General features: G+C 35.2%; 1 protein-coding gene across 1 annotated transcript in view; it reads right to left on the bottom strand.

Moving 5' to 3' along the window:
* Positions 1-14,647, bottom strand: part of LOC116015264 (protein transport protein Sec24-like At4g32640) — a 19,388-nt gene extending 4,741 nt beyond the window's left edge. The window contains exons 1-19 of the mRNA XM_031255293.1: positions 14,406-14,647; positions 13,306-14,209; positions 12,348-12,566; positions 11,785-11,859; positions 11,557-11,655; positions 10,270-10,381; positions 9,772-9,899; positions 8,320-8,439; positions 6,652-6,732; positions 6,214-6,291; positions 5,878-5,970; positions 5,634-5,688; positions 4,399-4,475; positions 3,088-3,159; positions 2,869-2,952; positions 2,547-2,666; positions 2,225-2,293; positions 1,212-1,289; positions 889-1,027 (exon numbers count right to left, since the gene is read on the bottom strand). Coding sequence (XP_031111153.1) covers positions 889-1,027; positions 1,212-1,289; positions 2,225-2,293; positions 2,547-2,666; positions 2,869-2,952; positions 3,088-3,159; positions 4,399-4,475; positions 5,634-5,688; positions 5,878-5,970; positions 6,214-6,291; positions 6,652-6,732; positions 8,320-8,439; positions 9,772-9,899; positions 10,270-10,381; positions 11,557-11,655; positions 11,785-11,859; positions 12,348-12,566; positions 13,306-14,145 — 2,539 coding nt within the window. The 5' untranslated portion in view covers positions 14,146-14,209; positions 14,406-14,647. The remainder of the gene's footprint in view (positions 1-888; positions 1,028-1,211; positions 1,290-2,224; positions 2,294-2,546; positions 2,667-2,868; positions 2,953-3,087; positions 3,160-4,398; positions 4,476-5,633; positions 5,689-5,877; positions 5,971-6,213; positions 6,292-6,651; positions 6,733-8,319; positions 8,440-9,771; positions 9,900-10,269; positions 10,382-11,556; positions 11,656-11,784; positions 11,860-12,347; positions 12,567-13,305; positions 14,210-14,405) is intronic.
* Between the last annotated feature and the right edge of the window lie 1,656 nt (positions 14,648-16,303).

Genomic DNA, 16,303 nt, shown 5'->3' with positions numbered 1-16,303 from the left:
CAGCAGCTTTAAATAATGGGATCTTCAACCCAACAGAGACACTGTTTAACTCTTAAAATTTTCAAATGAGGTTTCATACTTTCATAGTTATTTTCCTCTTTATTTGTGCTTGTCTCTGGAAGAAGCAAGAAAAGAAAAGAAAAGAAAGAAAAGAAAAGGAAAGAAAAAAAATTCTGAAGACTAAAGGATGACAGTAAATGGCTTTTGATCTTAGGGGCATTTGGTTCAAGTTATATCACGACTCTGTGAATCACTTACTTAAAAGTTAAAACTTTGGGGGTAATAAGATCCCAAGAAATGTGACACAAAAAAAAAAAAAAAAAAAAAAAAAAAAAAAAAAAAAAAAACTTGGAAACGATTCCTGAAAAAGCACACAATACCTTGAGAATCTCACATTTTTGTGAACCAAACAAGTGCACAGAATATTCCAATGTCCACATTACTAAGGTTATATGATATAACTTGAATCAAACACCACCTTAAAAGTAGGTGTGATACATGATCAATCCCATTAACATTTCATCAACACAGATTATTAGGCTTTGAAATAATGAAATCTTTTATGCATACTTTCTTTAAGTAAAAATCCTAATTATTAACTCATTAATAAGATCAATTGAAGTCCAAAATTTCCATCCAAAAAGCTAGTGCTTATCTCCAAAACAAGCTAACCAACGTTTATAATAAACAGCGCATTAACCAAGATGAGCATTAATAGATCATAATGTAAACAACATTCTAGTCAATAAAAATACACACGTACACACACAAAATACATACATTAAAAAAAGCATTCTATTGTTGTTTTAGGACAGGGCGGGGGATAGGGGAAGTAGCTACTGATAAACAATATAATTCTACAAAAACTAGTAATATTGACAGATTTACCTTGTTTCAAGATACAAGCAAACTGGGTATCTAAGTCAGCTGACCGAAACAGGTTACTCAGCATAGTGGTGCATGGTAGAGACAATGTGGAAACGCGTATTCTTCTTTGCCCATCAATAGTAGTGTAAAGAAGAGCACACTGGACATCATGAAACAGAATTCATAAAGCACCCAAGCTATATTTGCTAACAAATGAATTTTTTTAAAATGCCAAAAGAATAACACTCCACAATGAAACTTAGTCAAAGATATGGCATCTGAATAAAAATAAATAAATAATAAAAATAGAGAGAGAGAGAGAGAGAGATACAGTTACAGTGTACCTGAAAAGCACATTCAGAAGCATCTTGCAATTTCTCATCATGTTTCAAGGTTACCATAATTGTCTTGTCACAGTCAACCTGAATATAGGAAGCTTTTATCAAAAAATGAAGCTTAGAAAAAAGTCAGACACATACAACAGAAAACACAAACAGCCCAAATGCTACATATGCAATTGGAAAGGCACCATACAACAGCAAAAACAATTATGTTGCTAAGGGTTTTATCTCCTTGCTACATCACAATGCCCAAAATTTAGTAAAAATAGACCATCAATTTATCAAGACCTAAAAAAGTACTAACTGCAAGGCATTTACAACATAACCAATTTTCTGCTTGCGAGGCTCACTAACAAGGGCTAGAGATAGGTCTTCCTACCTCTTTTAACTCTCTCTTGTCCTTCCTATAATTGGTTTACATTTTCATTATAAAACATGTTCTATCAAATATGTCATTGACCGAACTAAATGTGACGGACCAATTCAAGTCAAATTATTTTCCAGGTCTGGCCAATTCAAAAATGATGCATCATCTACAATCCACCCAAGATTGGATGCCAGATCAATAGTAATATACATAAGCGATTTCCTTCCATGCTACATATTTTCTACTATTCCTTATTTTTGCTATTGGAGCTGATGTTGCCTTTCAATCTCTTCAAGTTCCAGAATATTCTGTTCTCTCCACCCTAATCCTGTTTTAGTCATTATCCTTCTCACTTATTTTCATCCAATCTTAGCTCAATAGAGGTCAAAAAACAATGAGAAAGTGAATATGAGTAATTGGTAATGGTAATGAAGCAAGCTCAGAGCACCATTTGTATTTCTTGGAACACACTGATTCACTAAATCATCACATTCCAGATTGCAATTAAGGATCATTAACTAACCACCAATAAAAAGATAAGAGTATCCTGCATGAAAAATTTCTTTTATTTCATTTCTGTTTACTTGGGGAGTGGGGTGTTGGGGGGTGGTGCTCAGATACACACAGAGAGAGAGAGAGAGAGACAAACCGCAGGTAGATCAACATCAGTAGGAATGCGTTTACAAAAGTTTCCATTATACTCTTGGACTTGGATTCCCTGTCCACATGGTAATGTTTAATACAAGTTTAGTATTTGAATGTCCTTAATAGAGATGTATCTGCTAAAATCATAATGTTGAAGACCAAAGAAAGCAGATGTATATAATCATTTATATTGATTATGATAGTAATGTTGTAATGTCATCATTCTAAGTTACGGTCTACATGTATATATAGAGATGAACAATTTTACATTCAACAAAAAAAAAGCTCTTTGAGCAAAGGAAAATTCAGAAAAATAAAGAACTTACCTGGCTGCATCTCACACGCATTACAGCCTCAAATCCTTGTGGCCGTGTAATATTCCAGCGAAGATCATTGTAAAGTTTGGCAGGGTCAGAAAGAGCAGAGAAAGGGTAATAATAATATACCTGTCAACAACTAAAAGATTTTAGGCCTAAGTTTTGGCATGTCAAATTGTCAACACAAGAAATGAAATCATTGAAGCTGAAAATGCATAAGCAACTCCACAAAAATGTCCAGTAATAAGCTAAAAATTTTGCAACAATGTGAAAGGGTACAGAGGCCTTAAAGACAAGCATAAGCTATCATGACAAATAACTAAGCACTTGCCTGGCCACCAGTTGTTCTTGGGATGACAGAGATGGAAGCAATGTCGACATATGTTTGTGTGGTAAGAAACACATCAACACAGACCTAAAACACATTTGAAGTAAAATAAATCAAAACATTGACTTAGGACAATGTCCATCATGAAACTATAATGGTAGAACCAAGCCTTTCCCAACATATAACAGCTTCATATCCATTAAGCAATACTGTGAAACTCACCTGATATTCAGCAAACTCAATAGCCATAGTTTTCAAAATTTTGTCCGCCGGTTGCAGTAACTTGTGAGTCTCCTGAAATCCAATACCAGAAGTCACTTCTACACAAGCTATATTCAATCTTCAATAGAAAAGTTGATGTTAATGCTTTGCCAACTTACGCAAGCAAAATGCAAAGGAATCAACAAGACTAAAATGCCATATACTAAGCCCATCAGTCATTTACTGCGTAAGCATTCATAATTGATTAAGCTTCGCACGTACTTTGATGTATAATGCAGTGTACAACAATGAAGCAAAACATTAAGATCATATTTTTCAGATTTTAAGTTGAAACTATATGTTATCAATACTGTAATACCCAACAGTCATCAATAGGATTCACTTTGATGGAGTTGATTTAGAAACTTAGTAGTTGCACTAACATTTTGTCATTGTGGGTAATACACTATCCTGTAAGTGCGGCCATGCTCTAATGTCTTGAGGCATGTCTAGCCAGCCCGTGTTAGTTCTTAGCATATGAGGCTTTGAAGTTTCATCAAGTAGTTCAAGACCCACATGAACAAGTCTTGTAAACATTGCTCATGTTGTCTTTAATAAGTGATATGAAAAGAAATCAAAGAATTTTCTATTGTGCATTGCTTTGCTTTGTCAGAAGGTGTGATTGTTTGATTTTCTCCCATCCTCTTTTTCTGTAGGCAAGCATGCATGATTGCAATTATTACTATTTTCATTTTCTGTTCCTTGGGAATTCTAGCCCATTAAATAATACTCCATAAGTGGATAGTCACAGAAACAGAAGAAAATGTTAAAATTAGAACTACCGTGCCTATAGACTATAGAGACCATTCCAAGCAAAAGAATATTATTTCCATCTTAGTTGTGGATAAATTGGCCACAATTAATCACTGGATCACTTTAAGATAACTGTTTATTTATTAGGCCAATACTCCAATAGTACAATCATTATTCCATGGACCATAAATTAAAAAGTACATTTTTAATATACTAAAAGTACATTATTTATGTACGTAAAGTACACTATTTGAAAGTACATTATTTGAGTACTGAAAGTACATTATTTTGTATACTAACAAATAATGTACATTCAGTATACAAATAATATACTTTTAGTATATTAAAAATGTAAATTGTATTCATGGTCCACAGGAAAATTTGCCCCAATAGTATATGCAAAAGGACCAAAAGACAACCATTAGTGGATTGTCAACACGGGGCCCAAGGGAGAAAAAGGAACATGTAGAAAGAGCTGCAACGATAAGCATGTAAAAACAACACAAAATACTTAAATACCTTTTCCCCAGCAGATATATTGGTCCTTCCTTCAGCTTCTCTAGCAGAAAGAGCTCCTAAGCCAATAGATGGCAAAACTGTAGAACATGGTAAAGCATATAATCCCTCAGATGAATGTCAAAATAATCAAAACATTCCTACAGAATTTGTTAGTTTTACTAAAGTATATGAAATGTTCTAAATATTAATTTTCTTTTGTTGCTTTCCATTGCTAGAACTCCTTTTACTTGTGCTCCAAATATTTAAAGTTATAATTAGTTTTTAGAAATCCTTGGTCCAAGTGGATGTTACCCATGAATTGTACACCTATAACAAAGATTGGATTCAATGAAGAGCTATATATCATTTTCTAGGTACAACTCCTAGAGTGGGTTTCAAGGTATTTCTTAGTTTCTTTCTCTCTCACTGTCTATTCTATCATTTTGTCGTATATCATTCCCACTGCTTAACAAATAATACGAGCAACTGAAAAGTACCAGAGAACAATTGATGTACATCCTATGAGAAGATAATAATGCAAAAACAAAGAATGATAAACAACTTTAAAGAATCATGATAGGATTTCTTCATTCAAAATAGAAGTTTGAGCAAATACAAAGGCAGGATATAGAAAAAGTTAATCCTATTCTATGTGTTCCAAGCCAGAGGCAACACCTGGTAGGATACAGTTAATAAATTGTATCCCAACTCTGCAGCCCATCAACCACCCCTATTTTTACATCTTACTAACAAAGAAAGGTGATAAATTAATTTAATTTGCTCCTAAAACAGCAATAGTTACACCTGCTTACAAAAATGTTGACATAAAAAGTTTTTTTTTAAAAGGTATAATGGCCCAAAAGGGATAATAAGGACAAAGAACCAGAAGCCCAGTAACAGTGAGTGAGAGCAATTGCTTCCTGGTCCAGCTTTTTCACTTCTCTCATGAAGCAAAGGGTGGAAGCATTAAAGAAGAAATGGGTCCATGTAACTTGGTTCCCGAATAAAAACAGAGAAAATAATAATATACAAAGAAGGGGATTCTAGAATGTAGTAGTTAAAATAGAGATAGAGAAAAACAATGCCCCTAGGCACCAATTCAAGTTGTTCTAGCTAACACATCCCAAGCAAATTCCAAAAATAAAATAAAAGTGATGGCAACACTAATACATGCCAACAAAATATATAGAAGTCATCATTCTTTTAAGTAGAACCTGCAACAGACATCCCCTTACACATAAGGATATGGTGCATACCTGATTGAAATACAAGAAGTTTACCCCCAGTACTTTTCATTGCCAAGAAAGCAGCCTGATATAACATAAAACAAAATTACTCCTTATCAGTAATTTTATTTACAAGGCAAAGAAATATACACAACACTCCAAGATGGTTCAAACAAAGATTTGTATAATCAATTAGTTAGGTAAACATGCTTTACAAATGGCCTCCCAACTCATATCATTAATTGACCATAAAATAGCTAAAAAATATACATGCCTTGATTGCAGCACCAAAAGATGAATCGGCAGTCCTGTTGTTTTGAAACATTGTAGGGATGTTCTCCAGGAGAAGATCCAGATGTTGGCGGCACTGAGAACACACAAATAAAATAGAAAATAAAAATTATTAGATTTTACTGAAACAGTTAGATGATGACATTATCAATAAAAATAGCAGTAGCAGTAGTAACAGAAACAACAATAATAATACTACGTAATAAGATATGCTTTCAGATGATGATGATAACATTAATAACAACCAATAATATGATGATTATGATAGTAATAACAAAAATGAAGGAAAAGATAATAGAGAAATTTTTGCAGAACGGACCTCAGAGAGTTGAACAATAACATCAGTTTGAAGGGGAGTGTAGACATCTTGCACATCAGGGACTATTAGCATCAGTGGCTGCAGGATAGTTTAAGAATCATACGCATTCACTCAAAAATCAATATTACTTCATGCTGCAATAATAGGTCATCTCCTTATGAAATATAACATATTTCCCAAATTCGGTTATTATTCATGTATAGGAAACACTAAAAAATAGATAATAGTTAAATCATTAGAAACAGCAAAGTGTCAAACAAAGTACAATGCAAAATCCAACTCTGCATCATTCACCTAACTAAAAATAGAGTGTTGACCATTGTCAGCAAATGCTGAGACAAACACAACAAGGGCAGAATGTGAGAAGCATCCAACAATGCAACATTTACAGTGAGAACCAAAATCCACACAGCTAAAAATCAATTCAATGAAACAAACCTGCTGCAAGGCACGCTTTAGATTGTAGAAGTGAATGGTCGAGTCAAATGTAGCAATGCCAACAAAAGTTCGAGGACCTTCCTGCAACAAAATTAAAGAGAGTCCCATTGTGTTATCAACAATTGTATAGTTGACCAAAAATTTGCAAAATAGCTGTGAAGAGAGAGAGAGTGAGAGAGAGAGACCAAGGAATATACATTAGAAAATATATATTAAAAGAACCATTGCTCCCCTTAAATACAACCCCCGATGGAAGAGCAAAATTCACCTAGACCAGAACCCATGGTATATTTTCTTGGCGATGATAAGAGAAATATAAGAAGTAATTACCCTTAGCAAGGAGTTCCCTACCCTCCAGGTCGCATCTTTGTGCCGTTCCAACATTGAGCATAATGAGGAAAGGTATCTATTTTGTTTCTCATTCTTATATTGAACCAACCAACAGAAGAGGTTGGACATGGACCTCCATCAGAAGATGAATATCTAACCATCATTTATATTCCCATTCCCTCCCACTCTCCCAGAACCAAATAACCCCTTAAGCAACCCAATACTTTTTTGCTTTTCAATCTCATATTGGATCAACCAAATAAACCTTTAAGCAGCCCCATCCTTAGGTTAAGAGGGGTACCTGTAATTAGAGAAGAATAGGTACCCCTTCTTGAACCTAATAAGGGATTAAGGTGACCTATTCTCAATTACTCAGATTTGCTTTGACCAATGACTCTCAGAACTCATGCACTCAAGCCATGATGACAGGATCACAGGAAAGGTAAGTTTTTCATGAAGTTACGAACTCCAAATGTCAGGAAATGAATTAACTTTCCAAGAGAACATCATTAGGAAGACCATAGCAGAAAAAGTAGGCCTTTATTGAGGATTTATTTTTCCAAATAGCCCTAGATGAGAATTTGGAAGAACTGTTATGTGAACAATTATTTTTGAACCAGGAAAAGGAAGACACTTTTCATAATTAAAGAATCATGGTAATCTAAAGATCATCAAGAGTCTTCATCTCATCATGATTACTTAAGATATGCTTTAAAAAGCTTGTGTGGACAAGGATTTTCAGTTTATAATGAAGTCCTACCAGATTAATCCAATCTCTGCCCAGCATCCAAGACATTAATAAACATCTCAGGTAGTTCCAATACTGAAAGTTCAGGTCAACCCAGTATGCAGAAGTTCCACCTATAGTCTTTTACACAAAACCAAATTGCACTAACACAATTTATATTCTTCTATGAAGTGCTCTTGCGACTAGCAACCTCAAACCCTCCCCCTACTTCCCCTATTTGCAAAGAACATGAAGAGGAGGCACAACTGTAAGCAGCACACCCTTACACAAATCAGCCTCAACATCCCACTGAACTCAGCATTAAAGTAAGAGGCAAACCTGAAGTCCCCAACCAAATCCGCCACAAAATTACCTTCCTTATCATGTTAAAGGAGAAATGGAAACTATAATTTGTTTATATCATCTCCTCCTAGTTCCTACACCAAACTAGCAGAAATTTTGAGTGTTCAAGTATGAAATGAATTTTGGAATTTTGTTTCCATGATAACTCTAGCACACTACTTAATGTAACTAATTTCTAGTCCTTGTCTCTAAATAAAAGAAAATAAATAGAGGTCAGATCATCTGTGCACAAAATCCAACAGACTTACAGGAAGATCAGAGATGACTTGGCTGATTGCACTGCAAGCAGCTGCAGTTGCACCTGTCTGTATTGCATTCATGGATACATCAATAAGGAAAAAATATACGGCAGGCATTGGATCTCTGACCTGAAATAAGAAAGAAGTCTTCAAAAAATTGTCTGTTCACATCTAGGCAATGAAACCAATGTTATATAAAAGGCAAACACAACAGAACAAGAAATTCATTGAGAGCCATTTTCATCAACTCCAGATGCGAAGAAAATATCAGCTAAATCTATCTCCATTCTTCAAAAGGAAAATTAATGTGAATGTATAATTCATTGCAACATTTTTGGAACAGATTGAACAGTCACCAAGAAATTCCTCATGTGCTGTGAAGGACATCATTTGTCAGACAATAACAACTAAAGTTAGAGTTATCATAATCATAGCGAACAATCAAAAGTACCAAGTCCCCACAAATATTGTAGCTCATATCTACCAGCATACAGGAAGCTGCAATTTGAAATTATGGGCCATTTAGTAATGCTTTTCTTTTGTGTATATTTAGGCCTTAAGGGTTGACAAGAGGTCAATAAAATAAATAAATAAAAATTAAAACTAAAAAAATAAACATGGTTGGCTTCATATGTTGTTCATAAGGGAATAGGTGAGATGGCAAATATGACATTAGATGAATGGTTAGGTAGGGCAAGTGGATCAACAGAGTGGGTAGGTGGAACATGCTAATGGTAAAATGGGGAGATGCAGTATGCCCAGGAAGGTTGGTGTGATTAGTCCAACTTGGGTAAAGGTCAAAATGAGGAGTGGGGTTTAAGTTAAAGTGAGGGGAATGTGGTGGGCAGATATAAGCTGGTTGGTTTATAGACTACATAATTGAATGTAAAAGCAGCGGAAAAAATATTAAAAAGATATTTTAAAAAAAAAACACATGCGCACGCGCACACACACAAAAAGAAAGAAAGAACCAAACAAAATGTTACGCCACACTGCCCCTGTCCCTTTTCAGTTTCTCTGATGATAAATCCAATACAAAAACTTAGTTCCATAGCCTTACAATTATATGAATCTGAAGAGGTTTTGCTCACAGCCTAAAAAACACCCAAAAAGTACTGAAGAATATATAGACTTATACACAGCATATCCATGCACCAAAAGAAGCAGTCCATGCATATCTGAAACTCGGACTTTTAAGGATGAATAGAGGCACTGGCATATGGTGAGATTCCCCCAAAAATCAATAAAGATTGAAATTGCAAAACTTAAAGTCAAAAGGTTTAGCTTACAAACCTAGATCTATCAATCTGTTCAATAGGTAATTATTTTATGATAACCACTCAAAAATGTGATGTGGTTGGCTAATTTCAAATTTCATATCCCTGGTATTATGCATTCAAATAGTCAAGCGGTCAAGCCAAATCCATGTGAAAGTGTACGGTGTACCTATATGTTACTCACCATGTACTCCTTGGAAGCAATGAATTCCACAGTTCCTCGGCATAGCTCTGGCCTTTCATCAGCATCTCTACGCCTGCCATCAGGACCCAAGTTGCAATGATAGTCTCGAGGAGTCTCATCCGTATATCCTGCAGTGTGGTGTCATGAAACAAAGATTTGACACAATTGCATTTTCTCCTAATTTCAAATGCCAACAGAAATGAACTACAAGAGGATGCAATCAGTGGTGCACACAAAAAGATGTTGCACTAAAGCTAATCACCAAAACAATTTTTCACCATGAAAAACTTTAGCACCTTGGTCTGTTGCACAACAATACTATGGCATTACTACTTAGCACTTACTAAAATAATTAAACAAATAATAAATAAAATAATGCTTTCAAAAAAACAATAAATAAATAAAATAATCATGTTACCAATATAGTAGAACTGTAGGATCAAAAGGAATGTACATATCTAACTTAAAGTCAAGTTCAGTAATGCAAATGATACATACCACACAAGTTGCAGATGAAACGCCTTCCCTGATCAATAAACTTCATGAAAGGGTTTATGTAGCCCTTGCAACGAGAGCACCTAACAGGACCACTTTCTCCAAAATCAATAACCTATGAAATAGCAGACTGTGTCACAGAAAATATAAAAAAGGAAAAAATAAAATAAAAACCAAACAAAAGAAACAAGGTTACAAGTTACTGTTTCCTTTGAATGGCAAGGTGTAGAATAGTGAACCATCCATTCACAATCAAATAAATTGGAGAATAGATAAAAGGTTGTGCTAATTACATGGCAGAGGTATATGTATAAATGTATACTGTTGAAAAATCTACACCGCTTAATGCTATGTAGAAGAATATGCAATGTGCCACAACTCATGTTAAGAATCATTAAGTTTAAACATAGGTTGGACATATGATCTCTGCTGTGCCCAAATTAACTTGCCATATTCTTCTTGAAAGTCAAACAAAACTCTAGCAGCATCTTACTAAATGTTTGCTTTAAATTTTCTAAAGGTTTTTAGTTTCTTAGGTTATCAGTGTGTTCCTGAAATTCTAAGAAGTTCAACTTCATTTAGGTTTTAGTCTTTTACATACATTTTTTTTATATTATCAATAAATGGAAAAATTAACAAAATTTATACAGGCAGTGTCAAATTTAGTCTTTAGTTTGTAACATTGACACTCAAAGGACATATAGGACAGAGGTTATATTAAACTATTGCTGAAGTACTCAATTCTTCTAATAAATGAAACGTAAATGCTCCTTTTTGGTAAGAATGGCATTATTTGGATAGGGGAACCAAGACCCACAATTTAAGATGAAATAAATTCCAGAGCTTATAAATCAGTCTTCTTATCATCACTGGTCCAAAAAATAAAGTTATGGCTCACATTATTGCCATTTTCTTCATTTGGTCAAACACATTGATTTTGTAAAGGATAAACCGCAATTATCATATAGCAAACCCAAATTATTACAGAAGGTAGATTCAAATCTAAAGGAATAAAGGCAAGAAATAAAACTGAAGTTAGAAGCACCGTGACATAAGTAAATATTAAAATTAGCACTAGAAGATGTCGTAAACAAATTCTGAAAATGAATTGGTTTGTCAGAATAGTTACTGCAGTCGTGCAAAGTAAATTGTTATTTCTGGCAATAATTAAGTCAATGCTTGAGGCTTTAGTTGTAACTGGTAGGTAAATTAATGATTCTTAGTTCCAAAGTGAATGGGGAAATCTGTGTCTGTGAGAAAGGTTTATTTTTGGGTGGAGGAAAGGATTACTTGAATCGGCTCTTCAGATGGATGCGGAAGAGCCAAGGGCTGGACTAACAGAGCCAACTGCATCGCAGATGTTGTCAAAAGATCAAAAGTACATGGAATCTGCAGCACAAGCACCATAGAAAATGCAAATTAGAATTATTTCTCACAATTAAATTAGTATAGTATGCATAAGCACCAATTTTGCTGACAACAAAAAAGCTCATGCATAAATACAGAAACATTAGTTACCTGATTAATAGTACACCTCATGTAGCGTGGACTGCAATTTCCAGTATCCCTGACAATATAGTCACTTGTAGCAGGCTTCAAAAGAAAAGCATAGGAATCAGTGTAGCATATATAAGTCCCTACAAGAACATTTACAACTAAAGAGAAATATCTCTCAGAAAAGGCTGCAGCATTATGTGGCAAAATTAGTAAAACTAATCAAAACTGTCCCAAATTATGTGGCAAAATTTTACTGGGTATGGACTATGGAGTACAATATTGATAGATCAACCAAAAGAACTATTTAAAAATGCCCTTCAAGCATATCTTCTAAAATTAGGTCATGTAAATTTGATCATAAAATGTATATGAAGTTTTGGAGAGAGGGAGGGGGTGGGTGGGTGTAAGAGAGCTAGACCAGAAAAGCAAGATAAAAGTTTCCAGGAATAGAAATGTAAGGTGTCTAGAATGTTTATGAGTCCTGAAAAAGGTGATACATTAATTCCTTTCCTTCTGTCGTCAACATCCAAATAAGTAACTACTCAACTATAAATATATTAAGTATGATTGTGAAAACAAATTACCGGAGGGGGGTTGGCTTGGTTGTCTTGACGAGTTTCATGGAGAATCACAGAAGAACCTGGAATTGGCCGAGGAATTTGGTTGGGATCAATTTTTGATGGTCCCGTCACAGAAGCACCAGTGTGACTTAGAGGAGGTGCTATAGAAGCCACTGATTGACTTTGAAGTGGAGGCGGAATTCCATACATCCTTGGAGGTTGCATGGAACCAGGTGGAGCCACCTATTAAATTCTTAATTCAGAAGGTATGCTCAACATAAATGCAGAAATATAAGCATGCCCAACCCTCAAATCTTTTTAATTCAATTTTACTAAGGCATTTAGGCAAGACTGCAGGTACGGAAGTTCAGGTGGTAAGCTACACTGCTTTCCAGGTATGTGTTCAAATCCACCACTCCCATTCCCAATCAGATGAACCAAAAAAAAAAAAAAAAACACAAAGGAATGAGTCATGATAGCACATGAAAGTATTGAACATTTTTTACAAGATAATAAGCCATCTGGTTATATATGGTACAGAATAGTGCTTTTTGTTTTCTTAGGTGCAAGACAGTGGGCTTTAATCATAGTATGCATAATATGACACCCACAATACTCAAATTCTTCAATTTTAAGTTTCATAATGTTTATTTTGTAATTGGTGGCATCAAATCTTATTATTATATAGCAAAATTTATTTTATCTATCAAGTAAATAAAGGAGCATGTAAAGCTTGATCTACTCCTGACCCAGTAAGTCTAATTATATATAGACCTATAAGAATATTTATATCTGCATTTTTGCTTTGCTTTGTGAACAACTATTAGTTGTTAGAACATTACCAACATTAGGAATAATTTCAAACTGTAAAAGCTTCATTAAAATTTAAAAACATGCATTTCTTGAACTTCCACCTTCACACTTTACTAAATTCTAGCTCAAAAATGTGATAGTAAATTGTTGAATAAAGCTTAAACATCACCTGATGGGATTGTGTTTGCAATGTGTGCATGCTGTAGGGTGACGGCGGAGTTGTGCCTTGAACCGGTGCTGCAAATGGTGAGGGAACTGAAGGAGGTGGTGCTGAAAATGGAATTGGGGGTTGTGATGTAACTGGTGCGGTGGGAGGTGGACTTCCAAAGGGAGACCGCATGCTTGGAAACTGGGAAGGAGTTCCAGACGACATCATAGCTGATGGTGGAGCTCCAACTGGTGGCCGCACCATGCCGGATGCAGGAGGAAATCGTGGTCCACTCTGCATTGGCCCTGACCCAAGCATGGGTGGCCCATTACTACTTGCAGTTGGCATGCTTGATGGCGGTGCAATAGAACCTGATGCAAATGGGGAGGCCATAAAAGGGCCCTGTTGAGGACCTGGAGTTGATGAAGGCAAAGTGCCAGGAGGTGGAGGAACAGAAGGACCGCCAATAGAAGAAGGCAGTGAACCAGGTGGAGGTCTAGCTGCAAAAGGTGGAGGAGTCTGACCCATAGGAGGACCTGTTGGTCTAATAGCCGCATTAGGGGGCATTGCATTTTGTGGCACAACACCTGGAGGAGTCATACCCCTTGGTAATACACCAGGTGGGGGTGGGCCCGGACGGCCTACCGGAGGACCCGTAGCAAAAGTGGGTGGCTGTTGTCCAAATGGTGAGCTATGGGGAGGCTGCTGACCAAAACCTGAGCTAGGCCTTGGCACACTGGTGGGATTTGAAGGGGGCTGATTAGGTCTATTGATTTGAAGGTTTTGCATATTATCAGCAAGTGAGTTGGGATTATAATTCGGGGGTGCATTCCCCGGTCTCAGTCCACCTGGAGCTGCCATGACTCTCAACGATCAAAAACCAAATTAAACACCTAGATCTCCGTAGCTCAGATCATTCAAAATCCTACACACCAAACTCCAAAAAGTTAAAAACAACAGCAGTATTCAAGAAATGCACATGCAAACACTACATATAGATAACTGAAAATGCGTAGATTACACAATTCTAAACAATTTCAATTCTATCTCAAATTAAAAACAGATATACACAAACACACATTAAAACAGAAGTAGCCATGGATGTGATGAAGGAAAGCTACCTGGAATGCGGTAATTCAATACCGTGAGAAATGAATTCCGACCGGGGTCCAGTGATCCGGCGGATTTCGATCTGAAAAAGCCAAACTTCAATAGAAGATTAGATCGACTAAAACCCTAATCACCAATTCACCAAATCAGAGGTTACGAGAGGGAGGTTATGCCTGAAGATCTGAAGGCAAACGTAACGCGAACAGCGAAGGGGTGAATTTGCCTTTGACGGAGGGGTTTACGTAGGAGACGTAATTTTAATTAAATAATGGAAAATGAGAGTTTTGCATTGAAGGATCTAAAGTTGGTATAATTTATGAATTTGCCACTAATAGCCTGATCTATAGCATTGGTAAAGAAGAGCTGAATTGGCGGATACTGCCAACCTAATGATCTATAGGGTTGTACACATGACTAAATGACCATACTACTGTACAAATTTTGTTTGACTTACCGCAACATGATTATAATTACTTATATATCTAAATAGAAACTAAATGCCAAAGATCTTGTGATCTAATGACACCTGGTTACACCATTTACACCCTCACATAGGAGGAGTGGGTTCGAGGATGTGATATTGGCTCTTTATGCTTCATTCAGGATGTGTTTGGTAGCCCAGAAAATGATTTCTGAAAATCATTTTCCATTTTCCGGGCTTTTGGTGTTTGGTCGTGCCTGGAAAATGCAGTCAACGGAAAACAATTTCCGTTGACCAAAGAAAATGAGGTCATTTTTCCGGAAAATGACTTCCAGATTTTTTTTCCGGAAGTCATTTTTCGGACTTGACTTCAACAATTTTTTGGTCAAAATGGCCACATATGTTACTTTTTAAAAGAAATATTATTATTTTATATATTATTATTATTTTATATTTTTAAAAATAATTAAAATGTAAAATTATACAATTTAATTCATTTTCTAGAAAATGAACCAAACACACAAAGACAGTTTTCCATGATGCAACCAACCACCGGAAATAAAATCGGTTTTCGGAAAATGACTCATTTTCCAGAAAACATTTTCCAGAAGTCATTTTCCTGCTTTCCAAACACACCCTTAATTGAGAAAGTAGCTATGAGCAGATACTACATTATAATAAAGTCAATAGTACTAGAAAAAAAAACAAAAAATAGAAACTACATAATTTAAACAACAACGAATTACCGAATATAGTAAAAGAAAAATGTTTACTGCTAAAAACAACTCTTATCATTTTTTTTCCTTTTTGAGAATATACTAATATACTAATACCTTAACCGGATGTATTTAATCATAAATTTTGCAGATTTTCCTTTAAAAAAAGGCAAAAATTTGTATGAGACCGTCTCACCATGAGACGGGTCGGGTCGGGTCAAGATGCAAATGTAACACTTATATGCACAAATGTCATACTTATATACTCAAATGTAGAGTTAATTCCTTTTTTGGTCCTAGATTTATATGGGTCATTCAACTTTTAGTCCTTTTTTTTAAAAACACCCTATATTGGTCCTAGTTTTATTGTGGCATGACCATTTTTGGTCCTCCGTTAATAAATCCGTTAAACTGGCGTTAGTTTTAAGGGTATTTCAGTCCATTTAGTTTTTAAGTGTTAATTCCTTTTTTGGTCCTAAATTTATATGTGTCATTCCACTTTTAGTCCTTTTTTTTTTCAAAACATCCTATATTAGTCCTAATTTTATTGTGGCATATCCATTTTTGGTCCTCCGTCAATACATATGTTTAAATGAGATTAAAAATGACTTTAAAGCATATTCTTTCATAAACCATTCAAAATCTAACTTTTTCTTTGTAATAGACCACTCAAAATGTAACTTTTTTCTGGGTAATAGAACAATACACCACTCAAAATGTAACTTTTTTCTGGGTAATAGAACAATACAAGATGAAAGTTTTTTTTCTATTC

This window comes from Ipomoea triloba, chromosome 4, assembly GCF_003576645.1.
Source record: "Ipomoea triloba cultivar NCNSP0323 chromosome 4, ASM357664v1".
NCBI lineage: Eukaryota > Viridiplantae > Streptophyta > Magnoliopsida > Solanales > Convolvulaceae > Ipomoea > Ipomoea triloba.
This window is presented reverse-complemented; position numbering and strand designations above follow the sequence as displayed.